We start from the raw sequence: 14,841 nt of genomic DNA, 5'->3' as shown, positions 1-14,841 counted from the left end.
GATGGGGATGAGGAACCATGCATACAAGGATGGGAATAAGGAGCCATGCATACAAGGATGGGAATAAGGAGCCATGCATACAAGGATGGGAATAAGGAGCCATGCATACAAGGATGGGAATAAGCAGCCATGCAGACAAGGATGGGAATAAGGAGCCACGCATACAAGGATGGGAATAAGGAGCCACGCATACAAGGATGGGAATAAGGAGCCGTGCATACAAGGATGGGAATAAGGAGCCGTGCATACAAGGATGGGAATAAGAAGCCATGCAGATAAGGATGGGAATAAGGAGCCATGCAGACAAGGATGGGAATGAGGAGCCGTGCATACAAGGATGGGAATAAGGAGCCATGAATACAAGGATGGGAATAAGGAGCCGTGCATACAAGGATGGGAATAAGGAGCCGTGCATACAAGGATGGGAATAAGGAGCCATGCATACAAGGATGGGAATAAGAAGCCATGCAGATAAGGATGGGAATAAGGAGCCATGCAGACAAGGATGGGAATGAGGAGCCGTGCATACAAGGATGGGAATAAGGAGCCATGAATACAAGGATGGGAATAAGGAGCCGTGCATACAAGGATGGGAATAAGGAGCCGTGCAGAAAAGGATGGGAATAAGGAGCCGTGCATACAAGGATGAGAATAAGGAGCAGTGCACAAAAGGATGGGAATAAGGAGCCGTGCATACAAGGATGAGAATAAGGAGCAGTGCAGACAAGGATGGGAATAAGCAGCCATGCATACAAGGATGAGAATAAGGAGCCATGCATACAAGGATGGGAAAAAGGAGCCACGCATACAAGGATGGGAATAAGGAGCCACGCATACAATGATGGGAATAAGGAGCCATGCATACAAGGATGGGAATAAGGAGCCATGTATACAAGGATGGGAATAAGGAGCCACGCATACAAGGATGACAAGGATCGGAATAAGGAGTCGTGCATACAAGGATGGGAATAAGGAGCCACGCATATAAGGATGGGAATAAGGAGCCACACATATAAGGATGGGAATAAGGAGCCATGCATACAAGGATGGGAATAAGGAGCCACGCATATAAGGATGGGAATAAGGAGCCACGCATATAAGGATGGGAATAAGAAGCCATGCAGATAAGTATGGGAATAAGGAGCCATGCAGACAAGGATGGGAATAAGGAGCCGTGCATACAAGGATGGGAATAAGGAGCCATGAATACAAGGATGGGAATAAGGAGCCGTGCATACAAGGATGGGAATAAGGAGCCGTGCATACAAGGATGGGAATAAGGAGCCGTGCATACAAGGATGGGAATAAGGAGCAGTGCAGAAAAGGATGGGAATAAGGAGCCATACAGACAAGGATGGGGATAAGGAGCCGTGCATACAAGGATGGGAATAAGGAGCCACACATACAAGGATGGGAATAAGGAGCCATGCAGACAAGGATGGGGATAAGGAGCCACGCATACAAGGATGACAAGGATGGGAATAAGGAGCCGTGCATACAAGGATGGGAATAAGGAGCCACGCATATAAGGATGGGAATAAGGAGCCATGCATACAAGGATGGGAATAAGGAGCCACACATACAAGGATGGGAATAAGGAGCCATGCAGACAAGGATGGGGATAAGGAGCCACGCATACAAGGATGACAAGGATGGGAATAAGGAGCCGTGCATACAAGGATGGGAATAAGGAGCCACGCATATAAGGATGGGAATAAGGAGCCATGCATACAAGGATGGGAATAAGGAGCCACGCATATAAGGATGGGAATAAGGAGCCATGAATACAAGGATGGGAATAAGGAGCCGTGCATACAAGGATGGGAATAAGGAGCCGTGCATACAAGGATGGGAATAAGGAGCCGTGCAGAAAAGGATGGGAATAAGGAGCAGTGCAGACAAGGACGGGAATAAGGAGCAGTGCACAAAAGGATGGGAATAAGGAGCCGTGCATACAAGGATGAGAATAAGGAGCAGTGCAGACAAGGATGGGAATAAGGAGCCGTGCATACAAGGATGGGAATAAGGAGCAGTGCAGACAAGGATGGGAATAAGGAGCAGTGCAGACAAGGATGGGAATAAGCAGCCATGCATACAAGGATGAGAATAAGGAGCCTGGCATACAAGGATGGGAATAAGGAGCCATGCAGACAAGGATGGGGATAAGGAGCCGTGCATACAAGGATGGGAATAAGGAGCCATGCATACAAGGATGGGAAAAAGGAGCCACGCATACAAGGATGGGAATAAGGAGCCACGCATACAATGATGGGAATAAGGAGCCATGCATACAAGGATGGGAATAAGGAGCCATGTATACAAGGATGGGAATAAGGAGCCACGCATACAAGGATGACAAGGATGGGAATAAGGAGTCGTGCATACAAGGATGGGAATAAGGAGCCACGCATATAAGGATGGGAATAAGGAGCCACGCATATAAGGATGGGAATAAGGAGCCATGCATACAAGGATGGGAATAAGGAGCCACGCATATAAGGATGGGAATAAGGAGCCACGCATATAAGGATGGGAATAAGAAGCCATGCAGATAAGTATGGGAATAAGGAGCCATGCAGACAAGGATGGGAATAAGGAGCCGTGCATACAAGGATGGGAATAAGGAGCCATGAATACAAGGATGGGAATAAGGAGCCGTGCATACAAGGATGGGAATAAGGAGCCGTGCATACAAGGATGGGAATAAGGAGCCGTGCATACAAGGATGGGAATAAGGAGCAGTGCAGAAAAGGATGGGAATAAGGAGCCATACAGACAAGGATGGGGATAAGGAGCTGTGCATACAAGGATGGGAATAAGGAGCCATGCATACAAGGATGGGAATAAGGAGCCACGCATACAAGGATGGGAATAAGGAGCCACGCATACAAGGATGGGAATAAGGAGCCGTGCATACAAGGATGGGAATAAGGAGCCATGCAGACAAGGATGGGGATAAGGAGCCACGCATACAAGGATGACAAGGATGGGAATAAGGAGCCGTGCATACAAGGATGGGAATAAGGAGCCACGCATATAAGGATGGGAATAAGGAGCCATGCATACAAGGATGGGAATAAGGAGCCACGCATATAAGGATGGGAATAAGGAACCGTGCATACAAGGATGGGAATAAGGAGCCATGCAGACAAGGATGGGAATAAGGAGCCACGCATACAAGGATGGGAATAAGGAGCCATGCAGACAAGGATGGGAATAAGGAGCCATGCAGACAAATACATACATACATAATATATATATTATTCCCATGTAAACAATCTGACTTCTCTGTATTTAGTGGTTGCTTCTCACCTGGATCGGAATCTGTAAAATTCTCTTCTTTACACCACTCAACACCCCTCACATATGTCTCTGTAGTATTAATATGGGTCAGATCTTCACCCTGAAACAAATATTGTAAAAGTAACAGACAGATGGAGAAGTCACATCTATGATCAGCTCTAATCCTGTCATCTCCGTCGTTCTCATTACACAAATATAAAACATATAATCCTGGTGGATAAAACAAGACTGAGCACAAGACCTTCACAGCCGTCTACACATCATAGGGGAGATCTCATGACACCTTCTCTCCATCTACCTGATGATCCTGAGGAACATTGGGATCTTCTTGTTTACAGTCCTGTGGAAGAAGAGGACGGGGACATCTCTCTGGTGTTGTCTTCTTACAGGATAGATCTGGAGGAAACACATACAGGGACTGAATTCATTCTTTACATACAGATAATTATAGGCTGTGTGTATTTAGTCCGGTCTATTACCTGGTGATGTGAGGAGCTGGGGAATCTCTATCATGACGTCCTTGTACAGACCTTTTTGTCCTTCTAAATACTCCCACTCCTCCATGGAGAAATAGACGGCGACATCCTGACACCTTATAGGAACCTGACACATACAATGATATCGTCATCCCCCGATCCCTTCATAGCGTTACTATATAATGTCCCAGCATTCCCAGCAGTGCCACCTCTCCAGTCAGCAGCTCAATCATCTTGTAGATGAGTTCTAGGATTTTCTGGTCATTGATGTCCTCATGTATCAGGGGGTGAGGTGGAGGTCCTGTGATTGTGCTCAGGGGTCTTCCCCATCCCTCAGACACAGGGTCCTCACAGCACTCACTTGAGGTCTTCTTCACTACTATGTAATCCTGGTTATGGAGAGACACATTAATAAATCTCACTACAGACATTTCCAGAGTCCTCACCTCTCCACTTCTGTCCATCTGTTATTCCCATAGGTAAGAATGATGTAATGTGACGTCATCAGGATCTCTCACCTCTCCAGTAAGCCGGAAGAGGATCTCCAGGGTGAGGTGTAATATTCTCTCTGCCATCTTGTCCCTATCCCTACCCATCCTTGATGGGTCAGGAATTTTGTGCAGATCACTTATTAATGTCCTATATTGTAGGAACCTGAATTAATAGAAGATGAGTCAATGTCAAAACATACAAAATACCATATAATATATACAATTAACTAGAATTGTGATTCAGGAATAAAGCAATAATGTGGTAGAGCACTTTACACATCAAGCTGGTCAGATAGGGATACCCATGTACTATCACTTGTGGTCACATTTAACAATATAAAGAACTCAACATGCAGCACAATAGCCAATAAAATGGTTCTTTTGCAAACATCTCATCAGTCCATGATGAATTCTGATGAAGGCTTATAACTCCAGCTGGTTCTCCCCATTACAGCATAACAAAAATACACTTTTTCTTTTTGGTTGTTGTAAACTATGGCTGCACTGTTCAAGCCAAACTTCAATTAGTACATCTGACCCCTGATAAAGCCAAAAAGTGAAACCGGTTGGGCATTATTTTGAGTTCGTCTCCACTGTGATTCTGAGATGCTGTTCTCAGAGTAGCCTTTCCCGTATTACAGAAGTCTCTTCCGTGTAAATAGAGAATGGTGCAACTAGAGGGAACAACACCCCCAACCACAGGAATCAGGTGTAAGTATAAAGGATTTGCAAAACTTTAGAGTTACACAAGCTTGAGTAGCAAAGAAATCGTGTAGCTCATTACATAATGCACAGATGCAAAAAAAAATCAACTATAATTGCTGAATCTGCAACTTAACTATTCAGACATTCCCACGTAATCAAATCATAATTCCAGACAGTTCAATTAAGGGGTTGTCCGGAGCTTTTACATTGATAGCCTATCCTTGGGCCACCTCGGCCAATTAGCTGTTCATGGTTCCAACAGCGGATGGATGGGATCAGTTTTGGAGCTGCACAATGCAGCTCCATCAAATGTATAGCAGACACAGCGCTCTATAATGGCTGCGCCGATTCAGTCGAGTGTGGGTGGATCTGCAGTAACCGCCTGGCAACTGCACAATTGATGGAGCTGTCCTATGTAGTACTGCATTGTGCTGATTAATTTAAAAAGAATAATTGAATGGCTCCTCCCGACAGAATAAAACAAGTGTGAACGGGTACAAGGTGCAGTTTGTATGTTCTCCCCATGTTTGCCTGAGTTTCCTCCGGGTTCTCCGGTTTCCTCCCACATTCCAAAGACATACTGATAGGGAATTTAGATTGTGAGCCCCATCGGGGACAGCGATGATAATGTGTGCAACCTGTAAAGCGCTGCGGAATATGTTAGCGCTATATAAAAATAAAGATTATTATTATTATATGATAGAAACAAGAGAATACAGCACTAAGATGTCTGCAAACATCGAATATGTGACATTTAAACAACATTACTGATGTATAAAAGATGAAAGGTTGTAATATTTTGAATAAAACATAATTTTTAATAATTGTGAATTACAGAAATACTGATTTACACGTTCTTCTTAATTAAATGTATCTTTTGAATGGATCCACAAAAAAACGGCAGCACATGGATGGTATCTGTGTGATGTCCATTATTCATAAAATAGTTGCTAGAAGACACTCGGGAAACTTCTTCTTGGGCTTCTGTACAATACGGATTTATGTAGGTGATGAATAATTACACCGAATATTTAAGACCCAGAAAATGGAAAGCAAATGGATGAAAACCAGACAATGACGAGAAGGAAAAGTGACCCAATATTTATGTGAACTGAAATGGACACGAATATGAGAATCTCAACATACCTCCACCTGCAGAGCCGCACACCACATATATGGCTGTTCTGTGCACATGGGACCTGTGATGAGGTCACAGGAGGGGAGGAGTCAAGGGTCACATGGAGGGGAGACGTAATTTCACCCAGCCAGATAAATTTTAGGAGTTGAAACTGCAGTGAAGAAAGATCTCATTTCGGATCCGTGATGGGAAATGTTATGAAAAAAAAAAAGATTCTAGACAAGAGGGTCAGTAGACCAGGTCGGAAGGTTTGATATGTAGGCAGCCCGTGACTGGACGTCTTCCACCATTTATAAGCTGGATCCTGTTTGCTGGAGATGCTGGTCTGATAGAGGCGTCATGTTACATATTCGGTGTACTTGGGAGCCAACCAAGTCTGTCTGGGCCAACATACTTCCGATCTATCTACAACAGTGTTCCCCAAGTTCGGTCCTCAAGAGTCACCAACGGGTCATGTTTTCAGGATTTTCCTTAGCATGGCCCAGGTGAGAATTCCATCATCTAGACAGGCAACAATTCCATCACCTAGGCCATACTAAGGAAATCCTGAAAACACGACCTGTTGGTGGCTCTTAAGGACTGGAGTTGGGGAGCACTGATCTAAAAGTTAGTGGGGTCGCTATTCCAATTACTCCAAAGATTGTAAATCTGTGGGGGGTTTTTAGGTCTCCTGTTTCCTGATTAGAATTTTCCTCAAATCTGATTGTGTCCTTTTGATTCCAGTTCACACCTGTATATCTGTCTTTTTTGGAATGTGTTTTCATCCTGTGCTGTGTAACTAGCAAACTGTTCATATTAGCTCCTAATTCACCCCTTTTCTGACCCGTCTCCCTGTGGCTTTTTTCTTCTGTTCACACCTAGTATCATTCATGTGCAATTAAAGATGTATAAATTTGAAGCTCTGGGCCTATGAAGACTGTGGTCCATGCAGCTCCATTTAATTGCAGCTTGTTAAGTGCTCATTAGAAATCTAACAGAAATGGACTAGAAGGTAAGAGCTACAATTGTTTGATGAATGCCTCTACCTCTTTAGTTTCCCACTAGTGCTTACACTACCTTCCCGAACCCCAAACCTCTGATTCACTACCCACAAACCTCAGCACGCTACAAACAAATGATTATCTCACCTGATTTCATCTGCAGACCTGCTCCTAAACCTCACAGCACTCCTACTAAAACACACAAAATAAGCAGAGCACTTTCCTTCTCCCACCTCCTCTCCCTCTCTCTGCGTCTCCTCACTATTGGCGATAAATTCCCCAATCCTGGACCTCCACAGCTGATACCCCTAATTATTTCTCCCTTCTATGACTACCTGACTGCTAGAAACTATTGCAATCTCCCCAAGATAAAGCTCATTCCCTTGACCCACACTCTGCTGCACCTTCTCTCTGGAGTGCTTTGGAATGCCCGTTCCATCTGCAATAATCTCCACGTGATTTACAATCTCTTTACAGCTTGCAACTATCCTTCCTGGGCCTCACTGAAGTATGGTTGACACCCTCCGATACAGCCTCCCCTGCTGTGCTGTTATGGTGGCCTTCACTGCACCCACACTCTTTGCCCTGGCAATAGACATGGTGGAGATGTTGGTCTTCACCTTTCTAACAACTACACCTTCAACGCAATTTCACCTTTACCCTCCCTTATCTTCCCTTCTTTTGAAGTGAACTCTATCCACTCTCCCTCCAACCTCAAAGTGGCCATCATATAATGACCCCCAGGCCCCGCCACTGATTGTATCAACTACTTTTCTGCCAGGCTTCTGCACTTTCTTTCTACTGACATTCCAACCATCATCATGGGTGACTTCAACATCCTCACCAACACCCATTAGTCAGCAGCCTAAAAACTCCTGTCGCTTGCTTCATTCTTTGCTCTTAATCAGTGATCCTCCTTAAGGCCCCGTCACACATAGCGAGATCGCTAGCGAGATCGCTGCTGAGTCACAAGTTTTGTGACGCAACAGCGACCTCAGTAGCGATCTCGCTATGTGTGACACGTACCAGCGATCAGGCCCCTGCTGTGAGATCGCTGGTCGTGTCGGAACGGCCTGGGCCGTTTTTTGGTCGTTGAGGTCCCGCTGACATCGCTGAATCGGTGTGTGTGACACCGATCCAGCGATGTCTTCACTGGTAACCAGGGTAAACATCGGGTTACTAAGCGCAGGGCCGCGCTTAGTAACCCGAAATTTACCCCGGTTACCAAAAAAAACAAACACTACATACTCACCATCTGATGTCCGTCAGGTCCCTTGCCGTCTGCTTCCTGCTCTGACTGAGATCCGGCCGTACAGTGAGAGCACAGCACAGCAGTGACGTCACCGCTGCGCTCTGCTCTCACTGTACGGCGGCTCAGTCAGAGCAGGAAGCAGACGGCAAGGGACCTGACGGACATCAGATGGTGAGTATGTACTGTTTGTTTTTTTTGGTAACCAGGGTAAACATCGGGTTACTAAGCGCGGCCCTGCGCTTAGTAACCCGATGTTTACCCTGGTTACCCGGGTGCTGCAGGGGGACTTCGGCATCGTTGAAGACAGTTTCAACGATGCCGAAGTCGTTCCCCTGATCGTTGGTCGCTGGAGAGAGCTGTCTGTGTGACAGCTCCCCAGCGACCACACAGCGACTTACCAACGATCACGGCCAGGTCGTATCGCTGGTCGTGATCGTTGGTAAATCGCTATGTGTGACGGGGCCTTTAGCCACCCACACAGAATGACAAACATTAGACCTTATCTTCACCCACCTCTGCTTCCCATTTAACTCTGACCACCACCTACTCACATTGTCATCCCTGTCCTCTACCCCCAACAGAACCAGCAACTAGTACACTTTCGCAGAAACCTTGCACACCTAGACATTCACACACTCTGCATTCTCTTCTAATGCTGTCCTCCATCTCTTCATTCCATTAGACTGACAATGACAATGTTTTCTGCAACTCCACACTTGCATCAGATATTGACAACCCTGGCACACCAACCTCACTAAAACTTCAGTACCTGAACAGGGCTGCTGATCTGTGCTGGAAGAGAATGCACTTACTAAAAGAATTCACCACATTCAAGCAAGCAACATTCACATTCAAGTCTTCCCTTGCCTCTTCTAAGCAAGACTACTTCACAACCCTCATATCTTCTTTATTTCACAACCAGAAACAGTGATTCCAAACTTTGCATTCCCTCCTCCGGCAACTACTGCCCCATCCAACTTCCCTCATCTCTGCAGAAGACTTTGCCACACATTTAAAAAATAAGACTGACCAAATCTGGCAAGTCTATACTACTCAACCACCACAACTCCTTTGTATGATAGACTACTGCCTTTCCCCCATAACCTTCCACCCCACCATCATTGAAAGAGAACTTACTCATCTCCTCGCACCTCACTACAACCTCACTACCATGCTTATCCCAGCCCTAACCCATAGATTAGGTACTAGTGATGAGCGAGTATGCTCGTTACTCGAGTTTCTCCGAGCATGCTCGGGTTGTCTCCAAGTATTTCGGCATGCTCGGAGATTTAGTTTTTGTCAACGCAGCTGCATGATTTGCGGCTGCTAGACAGCTTGAATACATGTGGGGATTGCCTGTTTGTTAGGCAATCCTGGTATGCACGGCAACTTCTTCCCTATCCTGGTACGCATGACCCCATTATCTCTATCCTGGTATGCATGGTCTCCTCCTTGGACAGAAATATTGTCTTTGTTATGTGAATGGCTTCTTGGTGCTTAAAAATGTTGCTACTAACGCAAAACACACTTCAATGCACTGAATTGACTGTAATGCTGTTGTTAGTGCAATATTTCAGAATCTGGGGCCCCACTTTGAATTTTGCCTAGGGCCACAATTTATCTAAAAGGGGCCCTTGGATTTGGTTAGTGATGAGTGAACGTGCTCCAATAAGGTGTTATCCGAGCACACTCATATGCTAATAGACAGTACTCGAGCACACCGAAAATAATGCTAGAGTCACCGCAGCTGTTTAACACATGCAGAGATTGCCTAACAAACAGGCATAGTATTCAAGCACACCGAAGATACTCTATTAGCACACAAGCGTGCTCAGATAACATCATTTTCCTATCACTCATGACAGCACCACCTAAGAGAGGGGATCTGCCCTACAAGGACAGGAAAGCTACAGAATAAAAGGGCAGTGTCTCTCCATGACCTAAGTTGGTTTCCTGTACTTGACGGGGGAAGGTCTTAAAAGGGTCAGCACACCTGAAGATAGAAAATGGAAGAATTTGATCCTTTCCTGGGCCTGGCCGGTCGGCTCAGGCAGCAGTCCCTTCCTTGCCTCGGTCAGTGCAGGGTCATTGGTAGCATCACGGTGGGTCCAGGGGGACTTTCACTTGTATGCAGATACACGGGAGCGGCATCTCCAGGGTGGTGATGGCCAAATCTGATGCGGCTTGATATATGCGCATGCCGGGATGTACACTAGATAATGCGCTGGAGCCAGGTGACCTGGATCGTCTGGTGCAGGTTCCACATTTAGGTGCGGTATGGCCACTGGATGAGCACTTCCATGCTCCAGCTGTTCCCTCCAGGAAAGATGGAGCTAGACACAGAGAAGCAGCATATGCAGTTGTAGCCTGATGGGAAGCCCCAGGAGCAGCAGTGTCAGTGAGAAACTGAGTACTGCAAAGATTAGCAGGTCCAGTCAGTTGAGCACCAGTAAAGTGGACAATTCAGCCTTCAGCCTCTGCGGTGATGTGTCCTCCTCTTAATCCAGTACCATTTGATTGACTTAGCGTGATAAGTGATATTCGTGAAAGCTCACTTGGTAATGAGGTTTTTTCTTTCCTGTCATTTATTGTCAGGGGAAGAAATGTATGTCAAAATCTAAGCAAAAGGAGTGTGAGCTTTTTTAAAATTCTTGGCCAAGAGTCTTAGGTGATTAAATTTGGCTTTACTTAAGGAATCTGTGCCCTGGACCCTTAGCCTAAAGTTAGCCGCATGCCAGGGATGAACAGGGTCTCATGACTGTGCTTCAGAGTTTAACCCCTTCATGACCGTGGGATTTTTCATTTTTCCGTGTTCGTTTTTCGCTCCCCTCCTTCCCAGAGCCATAACTTTTTTATTTTTCCGTCAATTTGGCCATGTGAGGGCTTATTTTTTGTGGGACGAGTTGTACTTTTGAACGACATCATTGGTTTTACCATGTCGTGTACTAGAAAACGGGAAAAAAATTCCAAGTGCAGTGAAATTGCAAAAAAATTCCAATCCCACACTTGTTTTTTGCTTGCCTATTTTGCTAGGTTCACTAAATGCTAAAACTGACCTGCCAGTATGATTCTCCAGGTCACTACGAGTTTATAGACACATAACATGTCTAGGTTATGTTTTACCTAAGTGGTGAAAAAAAATTCCAAACTTTGCAAAAAAAAAAAAATTTGCGCCATTTCCGATACTCGTAGCGTCTCCATTTTTCGTGATCTGCGTGCCGAGCTGGCGTTTTTAATTATAGCATTTTGGTGCAGATACGTTCTTTTGATCGCCCGTTATTGCATTTTAATGCAATGTCGCGGCGACCAAAAAAACGTATTTCTGGCGTTTCGATTTTTTTTCTCATTACGCCATTTAGCGATCAGGTTAATGCTTTTTTTTATTGATAGATCGGGCGATTCTGAACGCGGCGATACCAAATATGTGTAGGTTTGATTTTTTTTTTATTGATTTATTTTGATTGGGGCGAAAGGGGGGTGATTTAAACTTTTATGTTTTTTTTATTTTTTTCACATTTTTAAAAACTTTTTTTTTCACTTTTGCCATGCTTCAATAGCCTCCATGGGAGGCTAGAAGCAGGCACAACCCGATCGGCTCTGCTACATAACAGCGATCATCAGATCGCTGTTATGTAGCAGAAATACAGGTGTGCTGTGAGCGCCGACCACAGGGTGGCGCTCACAGCTACCGAGGATCAGTAACCATAGAGGTCTCAAGGACCTCTATGGTTACCTTCCTGACACATCGCCGACCCCCGATCATGTGACGGGGGTCGGCGATGACGTCATATCCGGCCGCCCAGCCGGATGCGGTAGTTAAATGCCGCTGTCTGCGTTTGACAGCGGCATTTAACTAGTTAATAGGTGCGGGCAGATCGTGATTCTGCCCGCGCCTATTGCGGGCACATCTCAGCTGTTCATAACAGCTGACATGTCCCGGCTTTGATGCGGGCTCACCGCGGAGCCCTGCATCAAAGCAGGGGACCTGACGTCGGACGTACTATCCCGTCCGACGTCAGGAAGGGGTTAAGGCTATGTGCACAAGTTGCGGATTTTGATGAAGATCTCGAGCGTTTTTGGACACGCGAAATTGCATCAAATCCGCAGTGTAGTGCACTATCAATGTTATTCTATGTGAAATGAAGAATTGTTGTGCACATGCTGCAGAAAAATCATCGCGGATTTGCAGCGTTTTATTTTCCCCAGCATGTCAATTCTTTTTGCGGATCTGCAGTTTCTACACCCATTGACTTCCATTGAGTCAAGCACATCTGCAGCAAAACCATAGGTGTAAAAAAGATCTGCAGATTTGCTGCGGATGTGGGTGCGAGAAACGCTGCAGATCGGGAGGAGGGAAGTGTGTGGGTGGAGACTATGTGCCTGTGTGTGTGCGGGGGTCTGCGTGTATGTGTGTGTGCGGGTCTGTGTAAGCAGCCATTGTCTGATGGGACTACTGCTCCCATCCGGCTATGAATGCTCGCAGTGACAGCATTGCCGATGATGGGAAAGTAATCCCATCAGACAATGCATGTGTTCAGTAGTAAACAAAAAAACATATAGAACATACAGTAGACATACAGGACATACATTACAGACAGTACATACAACATATAACATACAGTACATACTCACCAATCACCTAGTCCCCGAAGCCCTCAATCTTCTGTAGTAAAATATAACATAATAAACCAACCTATACTTACCTTTCCGCTGTAGTCCAGCTAATAACGAGTGTCCCATGACAATCTCCCCTGTAGAACAGTGACATCGGGTGATGTGACTCCTCTACAGGGCCTCCGCAATGAACTGACAGGCGGAGGTAATCCTCTGTAATGTATCCCTCCGCCGCTGCTGGGAGAGAGAACACCTGAGTTCATTCTCTTGCCGGCATCACTGTGTGAGAAAATTCCCACCCAGCATTGCCGTATAGCAAGCCTGAACTCAGGTAACCTCCTCAGTTATGCTCTGCAGGAGCCATTATCTCTTGTCAGTGCATCGTGGAAGGCCCTGTAGAGCATTGACATCACACAATGTCACTGTTCTATAGGGGAGATCATCATGGGGCACTCGTTATTAATTTGACTGCGTCGAAACAGGGAGTATACTGTTGGTTTATTATTTTTTATTTTTTGCAGGTGATTGATGGCTTTGGGGAATTTGGCGTATGGTGAAATTAAAAATATTAAAATAATTTTTTAACGGATGTGTCTTTATTTAACCTTTTCACTACTATATGATTAGTAATGGATAGGTGTCTTATTGACGCCTCTCCATTACTAACCGGGCTTAATGTCATCTTACAATTAAAGGTGACATTAACCCCTTATCACCCCATATCCCACCGCTACAAGGTAGTGGGAAGAGAGAGGCTAAGTGCCGGAATTGGCGCATCTTACAGATGCACCATTTGTGGGGTGGCTGGGAGCTGGTATTTGTAGCCAGGGGGAAGGCAATATCCATGGTCACTCTATGCCAACAATTATTGCAGCCATTTAGGTTATGTTAAAAATGTGCTACAGGACATCTTCATGAACTGAGAGTATTTCCATTAACTGTGATTATTATCATGCATGTATATAATTACCTGCTGATTTACAGTTAAAAATGTAAAACTGCTTACTGCGAACAGGGGACAGAGGGAAAGGGAGGAAAGAGAGGGGAGGGAATATAATTTTATTTATATTAGTCCAAAAATTATGCGTATAATATCTGGATAATTCAAAATAATTATTAAAAATTAGATTAAAAAATTGTTTTTGTTTTAAAAGGTTTTTGCATAAAAGTGCAAGTGTACATTTTGTGTTAAATCAGCTTACTCAGAGGTACACAGAAATAAAAATGGGAACACCATCTCCTTAAATCTTCCACTGGTTTATCATACAGAACACTGACTGCCTCTGGAGGCCGACTATTTAAGCCCCAGACCATACTCTGGGGTGCAGATAAGGTGGACAACCTCCCACCTGCTCTATTGTTGACCACAAAAAACCCAGCCCTTCAACAAAATGGCTAGTTAACCCCTCACAACCCTTAATGTGCTGGAGGAAAACTTCTGGGTTTTAAATCAGTGAAGCCAATATCCTCAGCGAAACATAACTCCCCTCCAGCACCTTGCCAGTGATTTTGTCACAGTGCATTAAATTCTAAAATTACTAGGAAGTAAAAACACAATACTTAACTAAAGAGACTCATGGAGCGCATGGTAATATACAAGTGCTTCTCACAAAATTAGAATATCATCAAAAACTTAATTTATTTCAGTTCTTCAATTCAAAAAGGGAAACTCCTATATTATATAGAGTCATTACAAACAGAGTGATCTATTTCAAGTGTTTATGATTATGGCTTACAGCCAATAAAAATCCAAAAGTCATTATAGCAGTAAATTAGAATATTTCATAACACCAGCTTGAAAAATAATTTTAAAATCTGAAATGTTGGCCTACTGAAATATATTTTCAGTAACTGCACTTAATACTTGGTTGGGGCTCCTTTT

General features: G+C 44.7%; 1 protein-coding gene across 1 annotated transcript in view; it reads right to left on the bottom strand.

Annotated features, from left to right (window-relative positions):
- LOC143768209 (uncharacterized) overlaps positions 1–6,158 on the bottom strand; it is a 63,192-nt gene extending 57,034 nt beyond the window's left edge. Inside the window, 6 exon segments of the mRNA XM_077256902.1 lie at positions 3,313–3,403; positions 3,602–3,699; positions 3,783–3,906; positions 3,989–4,168; positions 4,298–4,433; positions 6,122–6,158. Coding sequence (XP_077113017.1) covers positions 3,313–3,403; positions 3,602–3,699; positions 3,783–3,906; positions 3,989–4,168; positions 4,298–4,375 — 571 coding nt within the window. The 5' untranslated portion in view covers positions 4,376–4,433; positions 6,122–6,158.
- Between the last annotated feature and the right edge of the window lie 8,683 nt (positions 6,159–14,841).

This window comes from Ranitomeya variabilis, chromosome 4, assembly GCF_051348905.1.
Source record: "Ranitomeya variabilis isolate aRanVar5 chromosome 4, aRanVar5.hap1, whole genome shotgun sequence".
NCBI lineage: Eukaryota > Metazoa > Chordata > Amphibia > Anura > Dendrobatidae > Ranitomeya > Ranitomeya variabilis.
The sequence above is the reverse complement of the archived record's forward strand: the minus strand, read 5'-3'. Positions and strand labels throughout refer to the sequence as shown.